Genomic DNA, 26,727 nt, shown 5'->3' with positions numbered 1-26,727 from the left:
GACGCAGGGGACGCCGGGGGAGGGGGACGTCTATCGCCCCAGTTTTGATTTTTCTACTGCTTCTTCGCACACATCGACCCCAACGGATGCGCAGTTCACGCAATTTGATGTTTTTTCCTTAGAGGAGTTGGGGTTTGATATTCTCGGAGTTCCGGATACTCCCGTTCAAACGGGGGAGCAGTGAAGGGTCGTGGCGCCCCAAAGAAGAAGGGCAAGGGGAAGAAGGTCGGGGAGTCATCGCAGCCGGGTGAGGACGACAGCTCGGTACGGAGAAGGTGGACGGATGCGGAGAACGTCGCGCTGTCCAAGGCGTGGGTGAGTGTTTGCGACGATCCTCTCGTTTCTAACAACCAGAGGATCGTCAACTTGTGGGGCAAGATAGCAGCAGCCTACCAGAGATTTGCCCGGAGGGGAGGCGACGCAACGGGGAGGATTACCGGAAGGGGTGGGACCGAATCAGGGCTGTCGTCTCCCGATTTTTTGGTTTGTACGCCAACGCCCTCCGCATGCAGAGCAGTGGCCAAACGGAGGAAGACTGCAGGAGGATAGCGGAGAAAGCCTTCCCCCAGCCCGGGTTGTATAAGGACTTCACCTGCTGGAACCACTATCTTGTGCTGAACGACTCCGAGAAGTTCCTAGTAGGTGTCGACGCTGGCAGGCCGAAGAAGCAACGACTGAACTATACCAGTGATTTCAGCGGCAGCAGCGGTGGTTCCCACGACCTCCCCGAGACGGCCCAGGAGGTCCCGACCCCTCGTTCGTTCGCTCGCCGAACTCACCCGGTTGGGCACAAGCGGGCTCAACGGGAGGCTAGGGGGGCAGCCGGGGGTTCACAGGAGGTCCAGTCGGCATCCTCCCTTGGCCAATCCACAACGGATCTCAAATTCTTCGCGCGTCAACAAACGCGCAATTAGATGGTCAAGACGATGGCCGAATGGCGGGCGGCGGTGGACCCCGTGGAGAAGAGTTTGCTTCAAATATTGCTCCTGAGCATGCAGGAGGATTTGGAGGCGGCACGGAGGGAGACCGGCGGGAGTAGAGGCGGCGGCGACGGCGGCGACGGAGGCGGAGGCGATGGTGGCGACGGAGGCGGAGGCGATGGTTGCGACAGCGATGGAGGAGACGACGACGGAGAAGAGGAGTGAATTATTGTACTTTTTTTAATTAGTGTAATTTTTTAAAATTATTGTACTTTTTAAAATTTTTAATAGTATTATTAATATTTCTCGTATATGTCTCGTAAATTAAATTCCGTATATTGTGTGATTGTTAATTATTTCATTTTTATATAATTGTTATTAGTGATGTGACTAGGCTATGACTGAGCTATTTGCTTGTTTTGATGATGTGGGAGGAAGATTTTTAGTATTGATAGGCTATGGCTGGACTATTGCTGGGCTATTCCTATTGGGGATGGACTTATAAATCGGAAAATTCAAAAAGCAATGACAGCAGCAGACGATGAGCAACGCAGCTCCCATCTAAATCCCCAAATTTCTAAACAGACAAGCGACAATTCTGTGATTGAGCAAATTCAACCCAAACAAGAAGATGAAGAATTGCTACGGCTTTTGTTGCCTAATCTGGACGAATTGCCGCAAGTTCCCCCTTCCTCTATTGAAGCCAATTTCACAACTTTTTTCGCTCCGGGTATGCTTCAAATCCTAATTTCAATGTTTTTCTGTACAAAAAGGAGTAAATACATAATAAGTAGTTTCACCGTAACCCTTATACTGTGATATGTTATGGTGTTTTGTAGTATCAGTTTTCTCTTATTTATCCTTTTTGTTTTCTAGATTTGATGAAGCCTGGACATGATCAATATGTTCATCGTCATGCCAATGGGCATGTTCTTTCTATTAGCCTTGTGCTCATTCATATCATAGTAGAATGTGTATTATACATACTTACAGATATGTTTTGTTTGTTCTGATTGATAGGCTATGTATAATTGGTTTGGCTCCGCGCCACGTGGCATTGAAGGAGAATGGGGGGATTGTTTCCATCGATTTTAACGTTGGGAAATCGGACGGGAGCGGAATGAAAGTCACTGGAAAGCGCAAAAAGGTAGAATCTTTGCCGTTTTCTCGTGGTGTAGTTGTGCAAATATTTCGGTCCAAGCTTCTAGTCAAAGATTGTTTGTAATTTTATCATGTTTATAATTTGGATATGAAGATACAGTGGAATGGGGATAGTAACTTTGTGAATGTGTTTATGCCAACTCTGTTTGCCAAGTGTTTTTGAAGTAGTTATCCATTTTGTGCTTATTGTGTGCTAGATTTTGCTTCAGTTTGATGCTCAGCGGCTCCATGTGCTCTGACACTACCAAAGTGTTTCAAAGGTGAAGTTATTTTGACGTAGGTCTGCCTTTGGCCTCGAATTTGAAGTTAAATGAAGTTTCTATTGTTCGGCTTAAAAATTCTAATATGAAACTTCATACACCTTCATGTTCATAGGACGAGAAGAGATTTTTTGAGGGCCTTATACTCATTATGCCTGGCATTGAATATACGGGTATTCACCTTATCAATATCTCAAGATGGGGTCTGTTTGATACCTAAAAGGGCTATATGAGTGTTATTTAACTCCTATAGATCGAGAGTGAAAGCCTAGGCAGTATAAATTCTGTTAACCTTCACTAATACGATACGTTTTATGTTCAATGAGGGTAATCTTTCTTCCGCTGATAACTAACTCGGCACCAATTGCTAATTGTGCCTGATGCAATTGTAATTCATCTGACCTTTGCAACACATCTGTTAGAAAATTCTCCTATTGAAAAGTGTGTGGAAACTCTTTTGCTTTTTGTGGTAAAAAAATTCTGTTTTAGACATAATACACAGAGTCCATCTGAAGTAGGTATTTAGTGAAGTAAATACACAAAGCTAGCTAATTAGGAGGCTTTAAGTTACGCGTGTCAATAAGCTTATATTTCTCCTACATGTAAGGATCCAGAGGTATTAATTCTTTTATTGTTGACAGAGGATGTTCCTACAAGTTTAAGTCGATCCTTTTTAGTGTAGATCTTTCGTGTTTGCATTTTTGGATGTGTTGCAGAAATATATGAGTAGTAGTACTTAGCGAAAAGAGCTATTTCACAATTGAAGGTCAAGTCTCATTATATATCTGATAGATTGGAGTTTATAATCATGTTCTTTTTTTCAGAATGCACAGCATTTTGAATCCAACACGGCTTTATGTAAAGTGTTGATTGCTGAGGTTTCTTACATAGTGAGGTTAAATTTGTCTTATTCTTACCTCTAAATCATGTTGTTCTTGATTAATCAGAACTCAGATTTCATTTACTCTTCCAGATGTTGTGTAAAAGGGTCTCTATTGGAAGTGAATGATAGGCTAATCAAGCAACCGGAATTGATTAACATGATGGTAGGTGAATTTGTGTCATCTTCAATGGCTATCCATTCTCTCAAGCTACGCTTGTGTTTGTGATCACTCTTAAAGTTCTTGGTTCCTATCTCGTTGAACTGTTAGCGTATTACTAAAGTACATTTAACAACTTGAGCAAAAAAAAAGTACTTTGAACAACATAACGGGTTTCTGTGTTGCTTGCTGCATTAGGGTTGGAAAATGGTAATGGTAAGAGATAGGCATGCTTGGTTCTTAAAAACTTAATAATGAGCATTGCTTCTTTAGATCTCCAAGATGATCATTAAGTGTATTTGGCAAAATTCTGTTTATTTTTCAGTCCATCCATGATCATTGATTAGTAACACTATCATCTGTGACTGTAGCCAGAGAGAGAGGGGTATGTTGCAATTATGATGCCAAGACCTGCAGATTGGCTCAAAGCCAAGGCTTCTTTGCTGGACTTTGAAAGCTATCAGAAGCTTAGAACGAAGCAGTGAGTCGATGTATGCTCGCCAATGCTTGCTTCTTTCGCTGTGAGTCATGAGGGGTTGTTGCAACAAACTGCATTGTCAGCATTTCGAAAATGTGGATGGAACTTCAGAACTTGTAACTTTATATGATTACTTGATACTATAAAATTAAAAATAGTGATAAAACATTAATCCTTCTTTTCTAATTTATTTTTTTTACTTTGTAACTTTAATGCTACCTCGTTTAAGGGTCTTCAACAGTACACAATAAAATCTCAACAATTGGTAAGCAGTAGTGTAACGCCTCACTTTTTGAACCCTAATTTTCGAACCCTAAAGTACATGTATTTAATGCTTTTGATATTGCGAGGTCCGCGAATTAATTATCGAGTAAAATTGTTGAATACCTTTCGTGACCTAATTTTGAGTTGGCATTTTGACTGTGTCAACAGTGTTGAATATGTGACGTGGCTGCTCGAATAATTGAATACGGGGATAAATTAAAGGTTTTTGGATAATCGATTAATTGTTATGAGAGCTAGAAATTATGAAATAAATTACATCGCGAATTTAAATAATTTCCTTTCCGTGAGGGATATTTATTGGACTCAATTCCATGTTGGATCCGATAAATTAAATAAATAATATGAAAGTCCAGTCCGTGATAAATAAATTGTGTACTGCACAATTTAAAATAAAATACAATGGGCTATGAATTAAACTAAACTAATTAAAATAAAACATCTTTGATTCCAATTTTAATTAAAGATTCTGCGCAGATTTTCCTACTCCGTGAAAGGATATTCCTCTTCCGTAATATGCAAATAAAATACCAAAAACAAATCTAATTTTCAGCCAAATCACGTTTAATAAAAAGGAGGAAGAATTCGAAAATTAGCCCCTAATCCCACGTTGAAACCGTTTCCACCCATCCCACAAATCTCTCCCATATCCTTAACCCCCTTTCCACTATATTAAATCCTATATCAGTTTTTCCCTTCCCTCACCCATCTGCAGTCAATCTGTCTTCGTCAACTTCTATTCAAGGTAAACTATGTTCTATCGTTGCATCTAAAGTATCTCCTGCTTCAGAATCTAACATCAAATTGTTGCTATCGGCAGTAATCAAAATTCTCCAGCTTCAAGAATCTGCCTTTCAGCCTGGTGAACATCACAATCAAAATTCAATTCACAGAGGTATATTTCCCATCCAAATTTTTAAAACGTGAAGCATTGCATTCTGCTCCATACACATCATTATACTTCACTCCCCACATAATTCAATCCACAAGCATCACCGATCAAATCGCACAATCAAAACCAATCGAACCTTTTAAGAATCAAAATCAAACTAAGAACGAAAAGAAACATACCTTGAATAAGAACCGATCTCTTCAGTTGAAATCGGGGTTAATCGGGGGCTGACCAGAGGCAGTACCTCCCGGCAGCGACGGCGGCGTCGGGTGCAGCGGCTGGAGACAACTCACGGCGACGGCGCAGCGGCGCGGACGGCAGCAGCAGCTCCTCCCGGCGACAGCAGCCTCTCCCCGACGAGCAGTAGCAGCAGCGGCGTCCGGCGTCGTGAGGCGAACGGAAGAAGCCGACGGGAGATTGGGAGAAATTCCAGTCGGCGAGAGAGAAGAGAAAAGAAGAAGAGAGAGGAGAGAGAGAGAGAGAGAGAGTCAGACGTGGGTGGGGGGAGTACACTTGATTTTGGGCTTTTGTTATTAATTGGGATTGGCCTCATTAATTAGAATTGGATGTTTGGGCTCCATTTAATTGTTGCAAAGCTATTTTATTTACCTTTTGGTATTTTGATAAATGACAACTATTGGATAAAAAAAGGCAGCTAATTGTCTAACCAAATGCAAACTTCTTGAAAAAGATTTGAAACACTTTTAAATAGATGGACTGCATCTTGTGGACTAATTTTGTGATTGCAGTATTAGGTTTTATAGTTTATAGTTTAAAGTTTAAAGTTTAAATTATAAAAGTATAATTTTATACTATTTGATATATTTTTATTTAATAAAATATACACTTCTTGATTATGATTGTTTTCTTGGAATATATTTCTTATGATACAATAATACTCCATTTTAATACTAATTTTTGTTTTGCATACAAGAATATTTAGTTATGAGTTAAGAAATTAAATAATGGTTGTTTCAAGTGGATATGCTTGCATGTTGGATTAATTGAGTCGTCTAATATAAACTACTATATATATTATGGGTTATAAAAACAATAAACTAAAAAAATAAAGAAGAAAGAAAGAAGACGATGGGTTACAATTCACACTTGATATAACTAACTTCGTTCCTCCAATATTACGCAATCCAACAATATCACCTAATACACATTTATTGGAAGGAACAAAATACATCGTAAATTAATATTTTGTATGCAATTTTAAAAAAATATGCGTTAATACTTTATGAAGTACTAAAATTGAATAATCTACATGTAAATCAAGAAAAATGCTAACATGTTATAAAGTGCTTACAAAAAGTGATTATTTTATCAATATAATCTTTTACAAATATTGTTAAATCATCATCCTTTTATTTTAAAAATATAAAGAAAGAATTACACAGTTAGCTTTCAATATTGGTTCTCCTTTGATTTCTTTATTTTGTTGTTATTTATCTTTTTTATTATTGTATTTTTCTTAAATATGAGATTTTATGATTTAGAATTTAATTAATAGTACAAACTTTTATACAATTGATAATTTTTTAATTTGGTGTTGGGCTTTATATGTATGGTTTACTAAAAGTAAGGTCATAATCTGATTTCTAATTTATTCGATTTTATTTAATATCTATCATAAAAATCAACATATTTTTAGTTTTATATATTATTAATTTATTTAATATTTTATATTTCTATTTAGTATATTAAAATTATTTAAAATTTATATATTTATATATATATATATAGATAGGGTAGTGTTAATCTCCTTTTCCTCCCTTAGATTTAAGTTCCTTCTTAATGTGGGTCGTTGGATTTGGTGGATGGAGGGACAGGATGAAATCCCATTTTTTAATCCCGTGTTGCATTATATGGTGGATTTTGTGCATTATATGGTGGATTGTGTGCATTATAAGGGTAAACTAGCAAAACAACCAAATTGAAAACCGCCCAAAACGGAAGGAGCGAATTTTCAGCGAGATTTTGATACAACCTTCCATCTACTCACTCTCTCTCACACTCCAAACGTCTATCCCTCTCTCTACGTCTCTGCAATTCGTCTTCCCATTTTCCACCACTCTTCAAACCCTAGCCGCCACTGTTTTTCGTCGGGTATCTCCAGAAAGTGATCGTTTTCGTCGGTTTCACTCTCCAACTCTCACTCCGGTAGCGCGCGAACAAATTGTTGAAGCCGTCGACAAGGTAGGGTCGCAAAAGGTTTCTATGGTGTTCGATGTTAATTTGAAGAAAATGGGGTGTGATGAATTGTTGATGGTAAATTGATGTGATTTCCTTTTGAAATTACGTATAGGAATCCCACCGGATCAGAAGCAATTGATTTTCGCCAAAAAGCAGCTTGAAGATGGCCTAACAATTGCTGATTACAACATACAGAAAGGTAATTCTCTCTCTCCATTTCTAGATTTAGTTATGCTGTTACGCTCTGTATTCTGATTAGCGGAGTGATGAATAATTCTGTAGAGTCGACTCTGCATTTGGTATTGAGGCTTAGGGGAGGTATCATTGAGCCTTCGCTTATGGCATTGGCTAGGATCTACATCAAGTAGTCTTCGTTGGCGCATTCGTCGACAAATTTTGTAAATGGGTGGAATGGTGAATGTAAAATTCTTGTGTGCATTATTTGATTGTTTGGGTACATTATTAATTAATGATTACACATTATTTATCATGTATTATCCATTATTTGACTGCTTGTGTATATGAGTGATTGGGTGAATGCAATATTCATGTGCGCATTATTTGATTGAATATGTGCATTATTGTAGGGAATAGTGTGCATTATTCATTTGTGTATTATTTGCTATCATTAGTAGATTATTGTAGGTAGTTGTGTACAAATATTTTTTTTGTTTAATTTTCAGTTGTGCATTATTTCCTGCCATATGTACATTGTTGTAGGGAGTGGTGTACATTATGTTTTTTGTATATGCATCGGTTTTATACAACGTCAGTGGTTGAGATAATGTAATATTCATTGGTGCATTATTTGTTTCCTTTTGAACATTATACAGTTAATATTGTGCATTATATAATATACATGCAATACATTATTGATTTTTGGACAGCAGTGAAGCAGCCGAGGGTGGACATTGACGAAGCGGTGTATGGAGCAAGTTTAATTTAGTCCCCAAGGGTTTAGCAATCCCGTGGGCTAGGGTGTACTATGGAGTAAGTAACACAACCGTCGGCAAAGTCCACGAGTTCCAGTCATACCTCTAGGGTTTAGATATCATCAACGTTAGGGAGTAGTTTTAACTAATAGACATTATGTAAAAATATTTCCGTGTAATGTATTTTATTGACCCAGTAATGGACGATATGTGTCCTGTAATGGATATGTTTCAGAGACGTTTTTGTTCTGATTTTATGAGTAGTTTTATCTTATTAACATAATGTGAAAATATTTCAGTGTAATGGATTTTATTTACTCAGTAATGGACGATTTGTGTCCTATAATGTATATGTGTATGAAACGCTTTTGTTCTCATTTGTATGAGTAGTTTTAAAAAATGAAATTTAATTCATGTTGTGGTGCTATAACCTAGCCCATGGGTTGCTAAACCCAAGGGGAATAATTCAAACTCTCTGTCCTTTGTGATGGTTCTGTTTGTGAGTGGGTACCACAACCTAGCCCCATGGATTGTTAAACCCAAAGGGCAAGAATTCAATTTCCTTTCAACATTATTCTCTCCAATCTGTACATTATTCAATGTTTCGTGCGCATTATTAGATACTATTGGTACATTATTTGTTGTACCAAATCTTAAACGCATTAAAAAATAAAATTGAATTCTTGTGGTGGTGCTATAACCGAGCCCAATGGGTTGCTAAACCCAAGGGGAATGATTCAAACTCTCTTCCCTTTGTGATGGTTCCGTTTGTGAGTGAGTATTACAACCTAGCCCCATAGATTGCTAAACCCAAAGGGCATGATGAATTCAATTTCATTTCAACATTATTCTCTTCAATCTGTACATTATTCACTGATTCGTGCACATTATTAGATACTATTGGTACATTATTTGTTGTACCAAATCTTAAACGCATTAAAAAATAAAATTGAATTCTTGTGGTGGTGCTATAACCTAGCCCCATTGGTTGGTAAACCCAAGGGGATTGATTCAAACTATCTTCCCTTTGTGATGGTTCCGTTTGTGAGTGAGTACTACAACCTAGCCCCATAGATTGCTAAACCCAAAGGGCATGAATTCAATTTCCTTTCAACATTATTCTCTTCAATCTGTGCATTATTCAATGATTCCTGCACATTATTATATACTTTTGGTTTATTATTTGCTGTAATACAATGAAGAAATTAACTAAATTACTTTCTTATTGTTAAAAAAAATGAAACCAATCGAGGAATACTTCCAGAATTCGGGTTTAGGCGAGAAACTACACCACCATACGTGTTCAACGTAGAAAATCGAGTCAAGTATGTGAGAGAAGAAAGAGAAATTACGAAGGAATACGAAATAAAAACAAACTAAAATACCTTCTTCCCTAATTGAAAACACCAAAACTTATGAAGGAAATCAATAGTAACTTCTCAAAATTATGACAGACGAATGGAATTTGAGTTTTGTGATTTGCAGCAATGTACACCGTGAAAATGGAGGAGAGAAGAATTAAATATGGAAAATAAATTAGAAAATATACTTACCAAACTTAATGGAGAGAATTATGGAATTGAAATAACCGCTGCAAAAAAACTCTCCCAAAAATGCCCTTTTCGAATTTATTTAATAATATAAATAATGAAAACAAGCTTAAATTTCGGCCATCAGATCTTGAAAATAGAGGGTCGAGATTGAGAAGGAAATAGAACAAACGATGGGAAAATGATATGATCACATCCCTATATAGATATATATTATATTTAATATTCGAGCTATGTAGTAGTAGTAGTTGGTGGTGGTGGAATTTATTTTCGTATGCAAAACGATATATATTGTAGATAATCTCGCGTCCTATAGTTTTTAGTTTCATATATGAATTTTTAATATTAAATTAGCATAGTAGTGATAATTGAATTTATGGTGATGCAATGTTAATCCAATTTTTTGGTGTAGGGGAACGTTGATGAATTCAATGGATGTCAATTGTTATAACTTATAAATGATGTATACAGATGATGTTAATTTTACCCAACAAATTGATTAGAAAATTCTAATATAGATAAAAAAAAAATAGGTATATTTCAAAACAAACTTGAAATGGTAAGAAATTTCTTAGTTAAAATCTATTTTCAACTTATTCCTAAGGGTAGTATGCAAGATGTTATGAATGCCGCTATTAACTCTTCATATCTTTGGAGGAATTGCACAATTCTAAGGTTGACCAAAAAAATGCGACTTTTGAGTGTTGCATCTTCTGATGAAGTTTCACGATTGAAGGAATTTTCTTCTTGTGTTGCTTCTATTGGAGATGGAGTTGTTGGTGGTCCAAATGATGGTGAAGTGACTATTAATCTTCCTTCTGACATTGTTTTGTCTAATTATGGGGATCCTCTTAGAACAATTGTTTCAACGATATATCCGTCCTATATGAATCATGAAGAGTTGAGTAATTGTTTGCATGATCGTGCCATACTTGCTCCTACTTTAGAGGTTGTTGATGAGGTTAACCATTTCATGATGTCGTTGGATCAGTCTCAAGATCGAGTTTATTTGAGTTCTGATAGTATCTCAAACTCAGATTTGACCTCAAATGGATTAGCTGAGATACATTCTGTTGAATTTTTGAATAAGTTCAAGTGTTCAGGTACACCTAATCATGAATTGTTGTTGAAAGTTGGTACTCTTGTGATGTTGTTAAGAAATATAGATCACTCGAATGGGTTGTGTAATGGCACCAGACTGATAATTACGCTTTTGGGTTATTATGTTTTGGAGGGACAAGTATTGGGTGGCCATAATGTTGGTCATAAAGTTTTGATTCCCCAAATCTCTTTAATACCATCCGATCCAAGGTTGCCATTCAAATTTCAACGACGACAATTTCCTTTGGTCGTGTCGTATGCAATGACCATTAACAAAAGTCAAGGTCAATCTCTGTCTCATGTTGGATTATTTTTACAAAAACCAGTCTTCAATCATGGACTGTTGTATGTTGCTATATCTAGAGTTACGAGTCGTGGAGGTCTCAAGATTTTAGTTTGTGGAGATGAAGATGATAATAGAAGCGATGCTACTGTTAATGTTGTTTACAAAGAAGTTTTTCAAAACTCATGAACTATTTGTTGGTTTGTTGTTGTTCTAATTTTTCTCTTTAATCTCTACTCAAATAACAGGTTCTTTATTTGTGTATCTTATTCTAACTAACTCATACTCTTTGATCATTAGTCATACATCTCTTATTTGTCATTTATTTTACTCCACTTATATCATAAATTAAAATTGTATAAAATTGATTGCCGAATATGAAATATTTCATTTATAGTTGATGAGTAAATTCTTCATTTATTATAAATGTTTTATTTATAATCACATTTATGTTTTTGTAAATCTTTATATTGTTTTTAATTCTTAGTTTCTATATTTCATTAAAATTTATATTCATTATTTAAAAATTATATGCCCCGTGCATAGCACGGGTGTAAATATTAGTCATTTTAGTTCCACACTTTGGCAATCAGTGATAGTTGCTTTTAGTTTAGAGCATTTGGAGATTTTCTATCCAGCTGCATTTTGACAGGCTTAGAAATATTCTCAAAAAGTTTATCAACAGAGGGAAAATAAACTTATATAATATGGATAGGACGAGTTCAGTTAAAATGCATAACCGTACAAAATAAAGTTAGAGAAACAAGAAGCAACTTAACAGACCATGACTCAAATGCGTCATCTTCTCTTTGCACCAATCAAGCTTTTATTGGCAGCTTTAGATATTCTACCTGCTCTTACTCTATTCAAAAGCCCACTGGTTCTCTCGCCTGACTTCCTCTTCTTCCTCTGCTGTGAAGTCATTCTTGATGTTGAATGTCTTCCTGATCTCCTCTGCAGTTTTTCCCTTGATCATGTCGGCCACTGTCTGGCAAGTCAGGTCCAGAAGGGTCTTGATATTCAAGTAATTAGCAGCCTGATGTGAACAAATACAAAAACAGTTGTGTAAATCACAATGAAATGCACATAAAACACCAACGTTCATCTCTTGCTTGGTAACTATACAAGCAAGACTTATAATGCAATGATCAGAAGAAGTCACTCTCATCGGCCAACCTTCAAGCTTCAATTTCAAGGATCGTATCACTCATCAATGGTTAGAAATTTTACATTGCAAGAGCAGCTATCCAAAACAAGTCATTCTCAACTTGCAGGTAACCTTCAAGATTCAATTCCAAAAACCATATCTTGTATCCAAATTCCGTGGTTCAGTCATTAACCATCATTATCATCATTGAGAATCAGAAAATATCAGCAAGAACGGCTTAAACATATTATGATGAGTTCCATGAATCGCAGTTTTACAGAAGGTAAACTTATATCAGCTTGCAAAGTGATTATTAGAACCACTCGAATAAAACCATCACACCACGCACGCACATTATTACAATCACCGCCCCTAAACCAGTAGATGATGTAAATTCGGCAGATAACAATCAACTAAAGTGTCGTTATGACTCATTATCGTATGATTATCCATATAAGATTAAAAACCAAACATAATACACATTCAATCATGAAATATAATCTTTCAAACTGAATAGACCCTAAATATTATGGGCAGGGGGCAGAGTTCGCAGATATGGAAATAGAACCTCTAAACCAGCTGAAACAACTAGATGACAAAGATGAAGGCAAAATAGAGTAGTGACAAACAATTCTCTGGATCTAAAAACAGCAGTTATTGGTGTTAAAAACAGAGCAATCAACAAAATCCGGAAACCCTAACGCACAGCTCACAACAAAATCGAGGGCACAAAATCAAATAAAAACCGAGATTTATACCAAAATAAGGTCGAAGAGCGTGGCTTGATCGACTTTGACGAAATCGACGTCAAAGGCCTTAACCTCCTCATCGGAGACGGCGGAGGCGAGCTTGTCCTCGGCATTGGTGGCGGAAGCGGCGGCATCGACGTGACGCTTGCAGTATTCGATTACCTTGGATAGGATTTTACCGGTGACGTTAGGAAGGGGGATGACGTTGTCGGCGCAATCATCCTCGATCATGTGCTTGATGGTCTGCGACTCCAGGGCAACCGACTCGTCCACCTCAAACACCTCGCCGTCGGAACTGCGCAGGGTGATCTTCTTGCTTCCGTTCTCATCGGCGGATGACGACATCGTCTCCAAATTGAATATCGAATTTCAGCGAAGGAGACTTTGAGAGAAGATAGAGATAGATGATTGGGGAATGAGATTTAAAAAGTGGTATAAGAAATAATTATATTGGGTGATTGAATAATATCACCGGCTCCAATTTTCCTTAGAGCATCTACAATAGCACCTAGCGCACCGCCTAGCCGAGCGCCGACACTAGACGGTACGCTAGGCGGTCTATTGCAACAGCCCAGCCATTTTCGGATTTAAAAACCGCCTAGCGATCGGCGGTTGGTTCCGTGGCGCTAGGCGGTGCGCTGGGCGATCCGCTCGGCGCTATTGCAGCGTCCGGATCGCCTAGCGCACCGTCTAGCGCGATTTTTTATTTTTTTTTAAACACTATATATACGCGCTTTGCACGTCATTTTCATTCGCACCACTTGTTTTAACAAGTACTCTCTCTATCTTAATTTCTGTACAAGATCAACACCTAGAAATGAGTAACGCCGGTGGTAGTAGTGGTCGGGATGCTGAGGAGTACGAGCGTTTAATGAACGAAGCGCTAGAGGCCTATACGAACCGTGAGATTGATCAATGGATGCAGAAGGCCTTGCAGCCAGCGGTACCTCGACCTCGCCCAGTGGTACACCGCCGAGCGGTGATTGATCGTGATCACGTAGCTGCACATCAGCGCCTATACGAAGACTACTTCGCACAGGAGCGGCGGTTCAACGCCAACCTTTTCAGGCGTCGTTTTAGGATGAGCAGGTCCCTGTTTATGCATATTGTTAACGATTTGGAGCAACGATATCTGTATTTCCGCTTCAGGCACGATGCGTCTGGCAGACCCGGCCACACACCTATTCAAAAGTGCACTGCGGCAATCCGGCAGTTGGCCTACGGAGGCGCGGCAGACATGTGGGACGAGTACCTCCACATCGGTGAGACGACTGCCCTGGAATGTATGAAGTATTTCTGTCAGGGCGTGATTGAAGTATTCAGTGATCAGTACCTTCGAAGCCCTACCCCCAAAGACTGCCAGGATCTGATGCAGATGCACGGGGAGAAGCATGGGTTCCCGGGAATGTTAGGCAGCATAGATTGTATGCATTGGGAGTGGAAGAACTGTCCCGCTTCCTGGAAGGGGTTCTACACGACCGGCTACAAGTGAAAGAATCCCACGATGATCCTCGAGGCCGTAGCTGATTACCGGCTGTGGATTTGGTATGCGTATTTTGGGATAGCCGGTTCGAACAACGACCTCAACGTCCTCAACTCGTCGCCACTTTTCAACGAGCAGTGTCAGGGTGTCGGTCCGGCCATCAGTTTTGTCGCCAACGGCAACCGGCATGATATGGGCTACTACTTGGCGGATGGGATATACCCTAGGTGGCCCGTCTTTGTGAAGACGATCCGATGCGCATCAGATGAGAGAAAGGCCTACTTTGCGGCACGGCAGGAGTCGGCGCGCAAGGACATGGAGCGCGCATTTGGTGTGCTCCAGTCTCGATGGGCGGCAGTTAAGGGGCCAACGCGTTTGTGGCATGTCGACTGCATTGCAGATATAATGTACGCCTGTATTATCATGCACAACATGATTGTCGAAGATGAAGGTGTACAACTGACTGATTGGGCCAACGATGATAATGAAGCCGGTCCAAGCCACGGCGTGGCCGCCCCCATCGTACGGAGTGGGGTACCTCACGATGAAGACGGCCGTCTCCAAGCACATGCCGACATGCGCCAAACGGAGGCTCATATTCGACTCCAAAAGGATTTAATTGAAGAGTTATGGGCGCGGAGGACTGCACGGCAGTAGTTTTTTTGTTAATTATGTAATTTTTTTTAATTAATGTACTTTTTAAATTTTAATAATATTATTGAATTTTCTCGTATATGTCTCGTAAATTAAATTGCGTATTTTATGTGATTGTTAATTATTTGTTTTATATAATTTTGAGTGATGTGGCTATTGATGTGGATGGGCTATTTATGATGTAGCTAGGCTATGGCTGGGCTATTTATGATATGGCAGGAGGATTTTTAGTGTTGATGATGTGGCACGAGGAGTTTGTGGCTAGCCTATGGCTGGGCCTATTGTGTTAATTGCGCTTTTTTTTAATATCCTACTCTAAATGACATACATTAAACATAAAAACATGATTTTATATATTCTTTTACTTTTCTTATTTTAATTTCTCTACTTTGTTACTTGTGAAACAGCACTATATAAACTCAAAATTTCAAATTAGAAATACTCCAGTTAGAGTGAGACGGAGGGATACTGAATAATACTATGATACTACTTTCGTCCTTTAAACATAGAAACTTTAGTGGAGAATGAATCTCGTTTCATTTGAATGAAAAAAATTTATTAAAGTAGAAAGTTTCTACCCCGATCCAAAAATTTGTCATTATTTGATCCGGCACGAGTTATAAGAAATGTAATAGAAAATGAGTTAAAAAAGTTAGTGAAATGTGATACTACTTTTATACGGGAATGAGTTAGTGGAATGTCGAGTCTATTATCAAGAAAGCTAATAATGAAAGGTGACAATTTTTTTGGACGGACAAAAATAGAAATAGGTGACTAATTTCTAGGGATGTCAATGGACTTACCCGCTCAAGTTCGGGCCAATCCACTTGATTTTTCGGGCTATTTGGGTGCAAGTTATTCGCATTGTGAATTTTTCAGGTTATAAATTTTCGACTCTAACCCTAAATCTTCGGGTTTCTAAGCTATTGAATTGCACATGAAAGTTTCAAATTTTCCTGCAACGCATAGATAAAAAGAAACTCATTGATTTATAGCAGATCCAACCATCCAAGACCATATTGGTTCAAAAAAACAGAGCATCCAAGACCATATTGGTTCAAAAAAACAGAGTATCCAAGACCATATTGGTTCAAAAAGAGAGTAAATATCACTTAGCAAAAGTGGGAAATTAGAATCTACCATAGTAATTTGTGGGACTAATCTTGAAACGATGAATCAGCAAGCGGGTCAAGCAGCCGGCCGACGAAGAGCAGTACCCCACTCGTGTCCTCTCTTATAGTGAAGAGGAAAGGATGGTCGGCCACGAACCTCATCTTCGGCTCCTCCTCCTCATCCCCCAACCCCCACCCCATATCATCATCGCTTTCTTCCGTCACAGCCACCGCCACTGTGCCCTCCTCGTTCACCTCCACAAACGCCTTGTGCCGTATTTCGTTAACAGCCAGATAGTCTCCATCCTCCACCATCTCCATCAGTCCACGCACGTTGAAAATATCCACCACTCCCAGTTTCTTCATAACACTGGTAGCCTCAAACTCGAAACCTATCTTGAACTTAGGTATGCCGAATTCATCAAGAGTCACTGCAGAGCAAGGGAGATGGCTTTCCATGAACCCGGGCTCAGAGCACATTCTCTCGGTCAAAGATGGCAGGCCGTCTCTGGCGTCTGGAAGATAGATGTACAGAGAGAATCTGCGCTTGTCGCTGCCTTGCTGGTAAGATAGCCTCAGAACTTTGAAGCCATCGAACGCCTCGACGCATTGCATATACCTGTTGGTCATGAAGGGAGCGCGAACAGAGCTCCCGTTTAAGAGGTAGAAGTCGACATCTCTTGTTAGATTTGCATTGAATATTTGATTCCATTTTCCTTTGAAGTAGACTGTGTTTGTGAAGATGAGTCTAGTGTCTTCAGTGACTGAATCTGGAGGGAGTATTTCTTTGATGAGGCCTTTTGTTTCCTTTTCACACCATGCATTCACTTCTTTTCGAGCCTCTTCTGGCTTCAATACACAGTTTTAACATTTAGCAAAAATTCATTGACAAGATATATAAAGACACTAGAGGATCTCAATGTTCTCCTTACACGTTTTTTATCAGTTCTTGATGCAAAACAACCATTTTCCCCAAATCTTGACACTATAACAAATTTTCAACTTTTTAGGCCATTAACATTCACTATAAATAATTGCAAAGATCAGTCAATATTTGTCAAAGATGGTGAAATTAACAATCTGGAGCCATAGACATCCATGGAAGCAAAAAAACCAAAGAAACAGCATATCTGCATATGCTCAAATCAAAGTATTGCAAATATCCTACCAAACATGTAGCCACATACAACTCTCACAAAATCATTACTTTCCAGCAAAACATATAGGAGCGTTCAGTTGGCAAGATTATATCCCATGATTAAATTTGTAGTATGTTTGGTTTATGAGATTGAATCACATGACTTAATCCTAGAGACAGCAAACCTAGAAGTCATCTATCTAGAAAATTTGTTTATTATTACCATTTACCAATTTGTTGCATAGATAATGCCCTATGATATGATCGGAATTTAAGCAACCCTAATTTCTGATGATAAAAAATAATGGAAGCAAATTCTGTTAATAAAAAAAGAATAAACCTACCTGATTTATAAAATCAGCAAGTTGGGCGACTGCTTTATAAGAGTTATGGACAACATCTCGGAAAACAGGCTTGAAAGTGAGGCTCCGATCGACCCAGAGGCCGTTCTTGGTTGACAAGAGAGGCCCACCGACATGGCTGCCGTCGGCGAACACTGTGGTGGCAATCTGCGAGTACAAGAAATTGAGGTTCTCCACGCTCTCTGTTTTGAGATATGTGAGAAGCTGGGCGCGTGCGGAGCCGCTTGAGCCAGCGAGGGTGATGGATAGCACCACATGGATTGAGAGAGGCGAGAGAATGAGGTTTTTGTCTTGGTTGTCATCGGCGATCACGTTCTTCGCCAGCCGAAGGTAGCTATCGCTTTCTTTTTGCATGGGATAATTCTTGAGAGGAGACATTGTCGGCAGCCTCCAAGAAAAAGGAACGACAAATATTCTTATTTTTTTGACCTAGAGAAACATTATTATAAGCCTCTATTTATATAGATGGTGTACAAAGCTAGGGTTTGCCGTATATTTCCTAATTTTTTAGTGAATTATATTTTCCCTAATTTAAGAATTGTGTTGAGTTGATTAATTGAAAATAAAATAAAGAGGGAACATCTTCTTAGGTCCACGAACTTTGCTGAAGTATCATTTTAGGTCCGTGAACTTTGAAAATATCATTTTAGGTCCGTCAACTATAAGTTAATATCATTTGAGGTATTTTGAACTTTTTTCTGACGAAAATGCCCTTAAAGCCTTCAAAGGGCAATTTGAACAATTCTTTCGCCACTCATCTTGCGTCAAACATCTATAGTCCAACAATTTTTATATTTAAATTTAATTTGGATGGTAATTGATCTCATTCTGAAATTCATATAAATAATACTCCGAATGACATTCCAAATGACATTCCAAATTAATAGCTATCCCATTTCAAAACAAATAAACTAAATATAATTCACAAATCACCTATAGTAAGTTCTTAAAATGCAGTTTAGATTAAAAAAATAAAATAAAGTATTTAAGGTTCAATTCACTATCCCTATATAATTGGTCATCTAATAATTAAAAATGTATTATTTTTTACGGTAAATTTTAATTATATTTAAATTCAATTTGGATGGTAATTGAATTAAACAGTAGTAAAAAAATTGTTGGACTCTAGGTGTTTGGCGAAAGATGAGTGGCGAAAGAATTGTTCAAATTGCCCTTTGAAGGCTTTAAGGGCATTTTCCGAAAAAAGTTCAAAATACCTCAAATGATATTAACTTAGAGTTGACGGACCTAAAATGATATTTTCAAAGTTTACGGACCTAAAATGATACTTCGGCAAAGTTCGTGGACCTAAAAAGATGTTCCCTCTAAAATAAAATAGAAGGAAGAATAAAGTAGTTGAATTAAGAGAGAATAAAGTCGAAAAATAAATAAAGCAAGTTTGAACAGATGTTTTATATTTAGCCATATAAAGTGATATGACTCAAATAATTAATTTGGATAATCCAAAATAGAATATGATGTAAATATGCAATAATTTCATTGCACAAATTATTAATAAATACTCCCTCCGTTCCGCGGTAGTTGAGTCATTTCATTTTCTGCACTCCTTTTAGAAAAATGTTAATAAATAGTTAAAGTGGAAAAAAAGTAAAGTAAGAAAGAGAATAAGATAGATACGACTCTTATCTATCTTATTGTGTCACTTACTTTACTCTCTCTTCATTTTAACTATTTATTATGATTTTTTCAAAACAAGTGTAGAAAATGAAATGACTCAACTACAGCAGAACGGAGGGAGTACGATTGAGGGTGGTAGACCAGGAGACAAGAATCAAGGATTAGATCAGATTAATAGTCGTAATTAGATGTGTATAATTTATATTTCATTCGTTCCTTAAATTTTGTCACACTTTGATCGGGTATGAGTTTTAAGAAATGTAATGGAAAGTGAGTTAAAAAAGTTAGTGGAGAGTGGATCTAACTTTTATATATTAGTTTTATAATAAAATGTGAGTTTGAATGAGTTAGTAAAATGTGGGGTCCACTACAAAAAATGGTAAAAAGTGAAATGTGACAAATTTTGTGGGACGTACGGAAATAGAAAATTGTGGCAGAATTTAAGGGACGAAGGGAGTACTTTTAATTTTACATTTGTTGTGTGATTCTTTGCTATGTGTTTGATTGAAGTGAAAAAATGGAGTGAAAAAATGGATTATATGATGTGAACCTGATATGATTATTAGTTAGTTGATATTGGGTGTGAAATATGATAGAGATACGTATTGATGCATTTGATATGTTTGCATAATATACAATGTCAATGGACCTATGGACCATATACAATAGCAACGGACCTACCGGTCGTATATACAATGATAATGGACCAACATGTAATATATACAATTTTTTTCGATAAATCAAAAATCTCAAACCACCCAAAATTGGCGAGGTAGAGTACAACACCATTAGAAGTACACTGATTAAAAAATGGAAGAAAAAAAACTCGACAAAGCTAACAGCACAACAAGTGCAAACCAACAAAGCTAGAAAGAAAAAGCAGCAAAGCACGGCACACCACGAACTAACAAAGAGAAAGACAACAACAGGAGCTAAGTAAGAACCAAGGGTACCTGAGAGAACATCAGACAACGAGTAGGGAGCAAGAGGCAGCGCCCACCTATTTCGTAACTAACATTTAAAATTTCAAATATCTGTGTCACAGATGGTCATTGATTGACTGGAAGAAAGGACAACGAAATCAAGAACTACTGGAACACGCACATCAAACGCAAGCTTCTCAGCTGCGGCACGGACCCACAAACCCACCACGCCATAAAACCGGCCGCTAGCATCGACTTTCAAAGCTCGACTCCGCCGCCCGCAGCCAAAGAAAACAACTCCTCATCAGCTGACAACACCAAGTGCAGCAGCACCACCACAGAGGAGTCTCTGCTGCCGCCGCCTATTGCAGTGACGGCCGAGGTGGCGGAGGAGGAAGGCGGCGGGTTTGATTTGGAGTTGTCTATAGGGATCAACCGACACTGTGTTACATTTTTTGTTGTTTTTAATTTTTCATCTGTTAAGATTTTCTAACGGTCTAGATCATAATTTAGAGTTTGTACAATATTTAGATTTGTATTTAATCACATCTTGTGTTTGTTAAATGTTATATTTGATATTTGTGATGTAAAATTAAAGGTACAATTTATACATAGTACGAGTTGTGGCTCATATAAACAATTACTCTTTCCATTCCTTGTTAATAGATGCATTTCTTTTTTGTATGGAGTTTAAGAATAGTGTGTTAAGACATGATGAATAAAAAAAGAGAGATGAAGAGAAAATAAATTAAGTGAGAGGATTATATTTTGCCAAAAATAGAAATGACACAATTATGTTGGAACTTCCCAAAATAAAAAAAAATGACTGAATTAACATGGAACGAGGGGAGTAATATTTTCAGGATTAAGATATCAGTGCTGTTTTGGTTGACGTGAATTATACGAACTCCATGCATTATCAAGGTCGGCAGCTGAGACATTTTAGCAACCTCCTCATCACTTTGCATGTAGATAAATGTATAACGTGTAAAGGGGTGAGAAGATCCCCACTGCAAATTAAGAATGTTTTGAAATATGCAAGTGATAAATATTAGTTTTGAAACTAATCTGATATGAATGCTGTAAGTATTTGACGCGTGGATTACTTGCTTGCTTTTATACAAGAGTATACAATAAGAAGAGTTGGGTGTGACAGCCATCTGTAATATTCTTCCATCCCAATATAAAAGAACACTTCCATCCCAATATAAAAGAACACACGAACAAACAATCTGTACTCATAATCTTGTAGTAGTACATACACATTCACTGCATATCATAATTTGGAAGACCGATATGCAAATTCCTAGCTTTTTGGGGCTGAGGTTGCGACTTATTGCATTAAATGCGTAACTCCCGAAAGCAGAAATAGAAAAAAAATGGCCCATTTCCTACCATAGAGTACCAAACAAGTTCACTTCAAGAATTTACCCCATGCTAGGTTGGATGATGGATGAGTACGATCAATAAAAATAATTTATTCAATATCTTCAAATGCGTGCAACCCATAGAACAAAACACTCATATGGTTGAAAAGAACAGTAAATATGATGAGATTGACTTGATTACTTGTGAGCCTAATCTTAAGATGACAGGTCGAGCATCTGGCCGACGAAGAGCAGCAGCCCACTCGTATCCTCTCTTATAGTGAAGAGGAAAGGATGGTCCACGAACATCAGCTTAGGCTTCTGCTGCCTCGCACACTTCAATGCTTTGCCTACTGTCACAGCCGCGGCCTCTGTGCCCTCCTCGTTCACCTCCACAAACGCCTTGTGCAGTATTCTGTTAACCCCCAGAGCCTCTCCATTCTCCACCACCATCTCAGACAGACCACCCCTTTTGAAAACATCCACCACTCCCAATTTCTCCATAACGCTAGAAGCCTCAAACTTGAAACCTATCTTAAACCTAGGTATGCGGAATTCATCAAGAGTCACTGCATTGGAAGGGAGATGGCTGTCTATGAACCCGAGCCCGGAGCAGATTCTCTCGGTGAGAGATGGCAGGCCGTCTTGGGCATCTGGAAGATAGATGTACATGGAGAATCTACGCGTGTCGCTGCCTTGCTGGTAAGACAGCTTCAGAACTTGGAAGCCGTCGAAAGAGCGGACAAATTGCATTTGCCTGCTGGTCATGAAGGGGGTGCGGACAGAGGTTCCGTTTAACATGAAAGAGCGGACAAATTGCATTTGACCACTCCTGTGGGAGCTTGCAGTGGCTCATGTTTCTATTGATTTTCTATTCCTCTTCCACTCGATTTCATGCATCTCCCTGATCTACTTTTTATTAGCACTAAATAAACCTGCAAGTATACAGAGTATATATAGTATGGCTAAAGGTCAGTACCGGATATCGAACACGTGGAATAAAGTCACAAACTGGCTACCTTTTACTAAGCTTTGTTCACTATTTGGAAAACCGAGAATTTTAGAGATTTTGAAAACTAAAAAAAGTTTGAAAGCAATAAACAACTAAATGCAAATAAGTAAAGAGGTAAAAGTATGAGAGATAAGAGAATTCCAGGGATGTGCGTTCACAGTTATGGTTATACAAATTTCAACTACAATACCCTAGCACAGTTTATACTTCGATAGAACGAGTCACATAAGTTTTGCCCATGCGGTACAAGAGTAGATTACTAACACTAGGGTGTTCAATCCTAGATCCATAACTCCTAAAAGCTTCTAAGACTCTTATAAAGTCCTCACTCTCAATTAACAGTGCCGTTTTAAGGGAAACTAATTGTAGTGTCCACTAAGTGGTCCTAACTCGCCAACCTCCTCTCACGATTATGTAGCAAGTTATATTAAATCATCATCGAATGTGTCGCTCAAACATGAAGTATTATAGAATGACTTAGGGAAGAAACGAAGTAAAACAAAATGGATATTTAATAGCAAAATGGAATTGTATAACCTAAGTCGTTACTAACACATCCCTAGAATCCTATAAATTTAGTTACACATAATTGAATAAGCTAAAAACATAGAATTGAAGAACTCTCTCAATTTTATGCTCTGGAATTACAAGGCAAAAAGAACATGCTAATGAAGAGGTTTAAGGGGCGATTTATAGAGGGAAAATCAAGCTCCATTAAATAAGGCAAAGAGTGGCTAAGTTAGGTAAATCTTGAAGAGAAAGTAGGTCAATTTCGTGCGCCGCGTTTTCGCAGGGGGCCGCTGCACCTTGGTCAGTGGTCGCTGCACACTGATCCGTAGCGTCTGCCTCTTGGATAGCGGTCGCCACACTGTGTTGCAGCGATCGCTATGAATATTCCAGTAGCTTTGGAAACTCTTCGAGCGGTCGCTGGTCGTGTTCTTCGTTTCAACACAACTTTCTCCGGAGCGGACCGCTACAGGTTCGGCGGTCGTTGGGCCCCAGCGGTCACTGTGCATGTTGCAGCAGACCGCTGGGCATCTTGAACGCTCCAGATTTCCAACTTCGACTTTTTGCTGTCTGTTAGGCTCAAATTTGCACAAATCTCACGAGACACGTCAAAATACCAAAATAGAGAAAATATGCAAAATGTGGACATGAATTATGGTTTTGACATTAAAAACGGACCAAATAAAGACCTTAAAACAGTGCAAAATCCAAGCGTATCACTCCCGAATCACCTCACATGCGACCTCTTCAAATGTCCGACCGGTTCCCTTCTTCCCCTGGTCCTCCTCTGCTTTGCTTTCGTCGTCTGTGCTTAGTCTGAGTTAGGAAGATGACGTAGGGCAGGTAGTCTGGGTGTCTGATAGGGTTGCGGCTTCACTTAAACTCTCGATAGAGTTTGTCTCTCCCTCCTCGATTCCGACATGGTTGAGCTTGGCCATCGCCTCTTTGATGATCCTCGAGTACAAACTGCCCGCGAACGTCTCCGGTGGCTGAGATGTACCGACCTTTTGAAGTACCGTAGGTCGTGAGGGGGAAAGTTTTATGCCCTCTGGTCTGGGAGTTGAGGGAATCATCCAAACTCGACGTCCGGTGAAAGGTTTCTGTGGCTGACCGGATGTGGAGGGTTTGTCAATTTTTGGCTGAAGCGATCGGTTGCCGAAGGTTGAGAGAAAGGGATTATGGATTTGAGGGTTTTGAGATTCACTGGTCAGATTCAGCTAGAATATGAAAATGTGGGATATGTATGTTTAGATAAAAGTGGAGAGGGAAGGGGAAACGGTTGCCATGACATCAGCGACTGTTCGCCTTCCTGCGCCAAATTTCAAATTTCGAGAGCTTATGAAAATCCTTTTTTTCCTCTTTTTTTTTACTTCTCCTGGTTAAAGACAAAAGTACACAGTAACTTTCTCTTTCACTTATTTAGCTAAATCCATGCTTTAAAATAAGTTAGAACTAACAAAATAAAAGAATTTGTGGAGTACTTGTCGAAGATTTCCAAGATTTTGAAAATATTGTGCTGAAATTGAAATCCCTCTCAAATACATCCAAAATTTTTGAAAAATATTTTTTTGCCATTTTTCTGAAATTATTTTGTTTGGAAATTTTCTTAAAATAGAGCAAATAAATATTTTATTCTAAGTTGCAGGCAATTCTGAGAATCCACTTGATCAAGTGTCTTGCTCATACATGTATATTGAGTTGAGTAAGTGAATCTCCGAGAATTGGCCAAGGACCATTTATTCACTTGATCAAGCTAAGTGTGCGGTGTTGGGTTCATCCCGCCACGTATAGTGCCGCTTTAGTTATAGACCAAGATACTTCCCTGAAACTTTGCAATTCCCAGGAGGTGGTGGATCGATTGAGTCACCAGTCGCTCCTTGCTTGTGTGAGCTTGATTCGCTTTGATTCCCACCGAGACTTGAGAAGTAGTACTTTCTGCCCAGTTGATCATCTCTGAACCTCTTTGCTTATGGGTTGGCAGCTTCATTTCCTCCTCATAGTCATCCATCCTTCGGTCTCCGTTGCCACCTTTGCAATTAACTGGATCAAGTGGTCTTGAATTCCCTTTCAACTTGATCAGTTCAGAAGTCGGCAGACCGTTATGAGAATGATTTTTAATTGGAAATCTTGAAATAACTTTTCTTCTAGTTGTTCTTACTGTCCACCCATTCTAGTAAGGATACATCACCATCATCGTCTGATGCACTTTTTATTAGCACTATAAATACCTGCAAGTATAAAGAGTAGGAATAGTATAGCTAAAGGTTAGTACCAGATACCGATCACGGGGAAAACTGACACAAACTGGCTATCCTCTACTAAAACTCAATTACTATTTGGAGAACAAAAAGGTTTTGAGAATTTTTGAAAACAAAAGAACTTTTGAAAGTAATAAACAACTGATTGCAAATAAATCACGGAGATAAAAGTATATAGATAAGAGAGTTCCAGGGATGTTCGTTCACAGTTACTTAAGGAAGAAACAAAGTAAGAACAAAAAGGATATTAAATAAAAAATGCATTGTATAATCAAAGTCGTTACTAACACATCCCTAGAATCCTATGAATTTGGTTACACATGATAGAATAATCTAAAGACATATATTGAATGGAAAACAATTGGAACATAAAATTAAAGCAAATAAAACCCAAAGGTAGAATCCTTGTAGCTTTGATGTTCTTGAATCCTTCTTCAACTCCTTGCACAATGAAGCACTCTAACTTTTAATCTCTAGAAAATATGTTGCAAAAAGAGGATCTTTTTGATGAAGCTTGAGCGGCTATTTATATGGGAGAAATAGCCCCTTCTCAAAGCGTCTCAAACAAAGGCATTCGATGCATCAGTTACCTTTCACGGCTGGATCTAACTATATGTTTCACGCAAGCAATTCTGAAGTGGCAAAAAAGAAAAAGAAAAGAAAAGGAGTCTTCAGGCACTGTATTTCGCATTTTTTCCCCCGGTAGCCGGCTTTTATAGCAAATTCTATTTGTTTTTCGCTGCTTACTTTCTTTTACAGGCCTGTTCGGATAGACCGAATCCAACCTTCCCACTGTGACGTTGGCTCCACACTGATTCCCGTAAGGGACCGATCTAATTCTCTGAACAATCAGAATTTCGTACGGCCTAATTCGACATTGTTGTTTACTCTGATCCGGTCGGAGGAGTACAAAAACTGAGTAAAGACTAGCAAAAACAATTCTCAACGCCCTTACGGGAGGGTCCTTTTTCCTTCTCGCGAACCGCGGGAGCGCCTAGGCGCAAAATGAGAGCTAGAGGAATGGGAAGATAGCACGTCACGATCAGTACGACTTGGCTATTGACGGAAAAAGTAAAACCCTTTTACGGAGAGGAACACTTCTATGAAATGAAAGAGTTTCACCGGAAAAGAGTTTCGTAGATTGTGCGAAGGCGGCTAACATCAACATAGCAGAGTGGCCAACAGGCATTCTACCTTTGTCGAATAGGAACCATCGAATTCCTGAGCATCCGGGAATCTCTGACCCGTAGGCTAGTGCCATCGAAGAGGCTCGACTGGC

At 38.6% G+C, this 26,727-nt stretch overlaps 5 protein-coding genes and 2 long non-coding RNA genes across 8 annotated transcripts; 3 read left to right on the top strand and 4 right to left on the bottom strand.

The window, feature by feature from the left end:
* Positions 1-1,470: 1,470 nt before the first annotated feature.
* On the top strand, positions 1,471-4,066 carry LOC121778343 (protein Abitram-like). Of its 2 annotated transcripts, XM_042175671.1 has the most exons (5): positions 1,471-1,650; positions 1,941-2,067; positions 3,166-3,236; positions 3,315-3,387; positions 3,753-4,066. In XM_042175671.1, exons 2-5 carry the CDS (start codon positions 2,041-2,043, stop codon positions 3,864-3,866), a joined length of 285 nt encoding a protein of 94 aa, XP_042031605.1. In that variant the 5' UTR covers positions 1,471-1,650; positions 1,941-2,040; the 3' UTR covers positions 3,867-4,066. The 2 variants fall into 2 exon arrangements, 1 of the variants encoding a protein (XP_042031605.1); XR_006045661.1 differs by lacking the exon at positions 3,753-4,066 and having other exon boundaries at positions 2,279-3,384.
* A 621-nt stretch (positions 4,067-4,687) lies between these two features.
* Positions 4,688-5,354, bottom strand: LOC121779514. The gene is made up of 2 exons (XR_006045833.1): positions 5,213-5,354; positions 4,688-5,000 (listed from the first exon to the last, which is right to left on the bottom strand). It is a non-coding gene; the product is annotated as an uncharacterized LOC121779514 (long non-coding RNA).
* LOC121779513 lies at positions 4,754-8,414 on the top strand. Its single transcript, XR_006045832.1, has 4 exons — positions 4,754-4,886; positions 4,962-7,235; positions 7,345-7,431; positions 7,515-8,414. It is a non-coding gene; the product is annotated as an uncharacterized LOC121779513 (long non-coding RNA).
* A 1,988-nt stretch (positions 8,415-10,402) lies between these two features.
* On the top strand, positions 10,403-11,287 carry LOC121778913 (ATP-dependent DNA helicase pif1-like). The gene has a single exon (XM_042176300.1). The coding sequence runs from the start codon at positions 10,403-10,405 to the stop codon at positions 11,285-11,287; it is 885 nt and encodes a 294-aa protein (XP_042032234.1).
* Positions 11,288-11,772: 485 nt separating this feature from the next.
* LOC121780248 (SKP1-like protein 1A) lies at positions 11,773-13,410 on the bottom strand. The gene is made up of 2 exons (XM_042177789.1): positions 13,004-13,410; positions 11,773-12,134 (listed from the first exon to the last, which is right to left on the bottom strand). Exons 1-2 carry the CDS (start codon positions 13,337-13,339, stop codon positions 11,961-11,963), a joined length of 510 nt encoding a protein of 169 aa, XP_042033723.1. The 5' UTR covers positions 13,340-13,410; the 3' UTR covers positions 11,773-11,960.
* Positions 13,411-16,101: 2,691 nt separating this feature from the next.
* On the bottom strand, positions 16,102-18,149 carry LOC121778822 (serpin-ZX-like). Its single transcript, XM_042176225.1, has 2 exons — positions 17,726-18,149; positions 16,102-17,092 (listed from the first exon to the last, which is right to left on the bottom strand). Exons 1-2 carry the CDS (start codon positions 18,119-18,121, stop codon positions 16,289-16,291), a joined length of 1,200 nt encoding a protein of 399 aa, XP_042032159.1. The 5' UTR covers positions 18,122-18,149; the 3' UTR covers positions 16,102-16,288.
* Positions 18,150-21,887: 3,738 nt separating this feature from the next.
* On the bottom strand, positions 21,888-22,493 carry LOC121778912 (serpin-Z10-like). Its single transcript, XM_042176299.1, has one exon. It carries the CDS (start codon positions 22,491-22,493, stop codon positions 21,888-21,890), a length of 606 nt encoding a protein of 201 aa, XP_042032233.1.
* Between the last annotated feature and the right edge of the window lie 4,234 nt (positions 22,494-26,727).

The sequence above is a fragment of the Salvia splendens genome, chromosome 19 (genome assembly GCF_004379255.2).
Source record: "Salvia splendens isolate huo1 chromosome 19, SspV2, whole genome shotgun sequence".
In the NCBI taxonomy this organism is placed as follows: domain Eukaryota; kingdom Viridiplantae; phylum Streptophyta; class Magnoliopsida; order Lamiales; family Lamiaceae; genus Salvia; species Salvia splendens.
This window is presented reverse-complemented; position numbering and strand designations above follow the sequence as displayed.

Excerpts from the sequence above, each read along its gene's own strand:
- LOC121780248 (XM_042177789.1), bottom strand. The coding sequence starts at position 13,339 with ATGTCGTCATCCGCCGATGAGAACGGAAGCAAGAAGATCACCCTGCGC. Across the intron at positions 12,135-13,003 it reads CGCTCTTCGACCTTATTTTG|GCTGCTAATTACTTGAATAT; the intron begins GTATAAATCTCG and ends TGTTCACATCAG.
- LOC121778822 (XM_042176225.1), bottom strand. The coding sequence starts at position 18,121 with ATGTCTCCTCTCAAGAATTATCCCATGCAAAAAGAAAGCGATAGCTAC. Across the intron at positions 17,093-17,725 it reads TTGCTGATTTTATAAATCAG|CCAGAAGAGGCTCGAAAAGA; the intron begins GTAGGTTTATTC and ends TGTGTATTGAAG.
- LOC121778913 (XM_042176300.1), top strand. The coding sequence starts at position 10,403 with ATGCGACTTTTGAGTGTTGCATCTTCTGATGAAGTTTCACGATTGAAG.
- LOC121778343 (XM_042175671.1), top strand. The coding sequence starts at position 2,041 with ATGAAAGTCACTGGAAAGCGCAAAAAG. Across the intron at positions 3,237-3,314 it reads GAGGTTTCTTACATAGTGAG|ATGTTGTGTAAAAGGGTCTC; the intron begins GTTAAATTTGTC and ends TTACTCTTCCAG. Across the intron at positions 3,388-3,752 it reads CGGAATTGATTAACATGATG|CCAGAGAGAGAGGGGTATGT; the intron begins GTAGGTGAATTT and ends CTGTGACTGTAG.
- LOC121778912 (XM_042176299.1), bottom strand. The coding sequence starts at position 22,493 with ATGCAATTTGTCCGCTCTTTCATGTTAAACGGAACCTCTGTCCGCACC.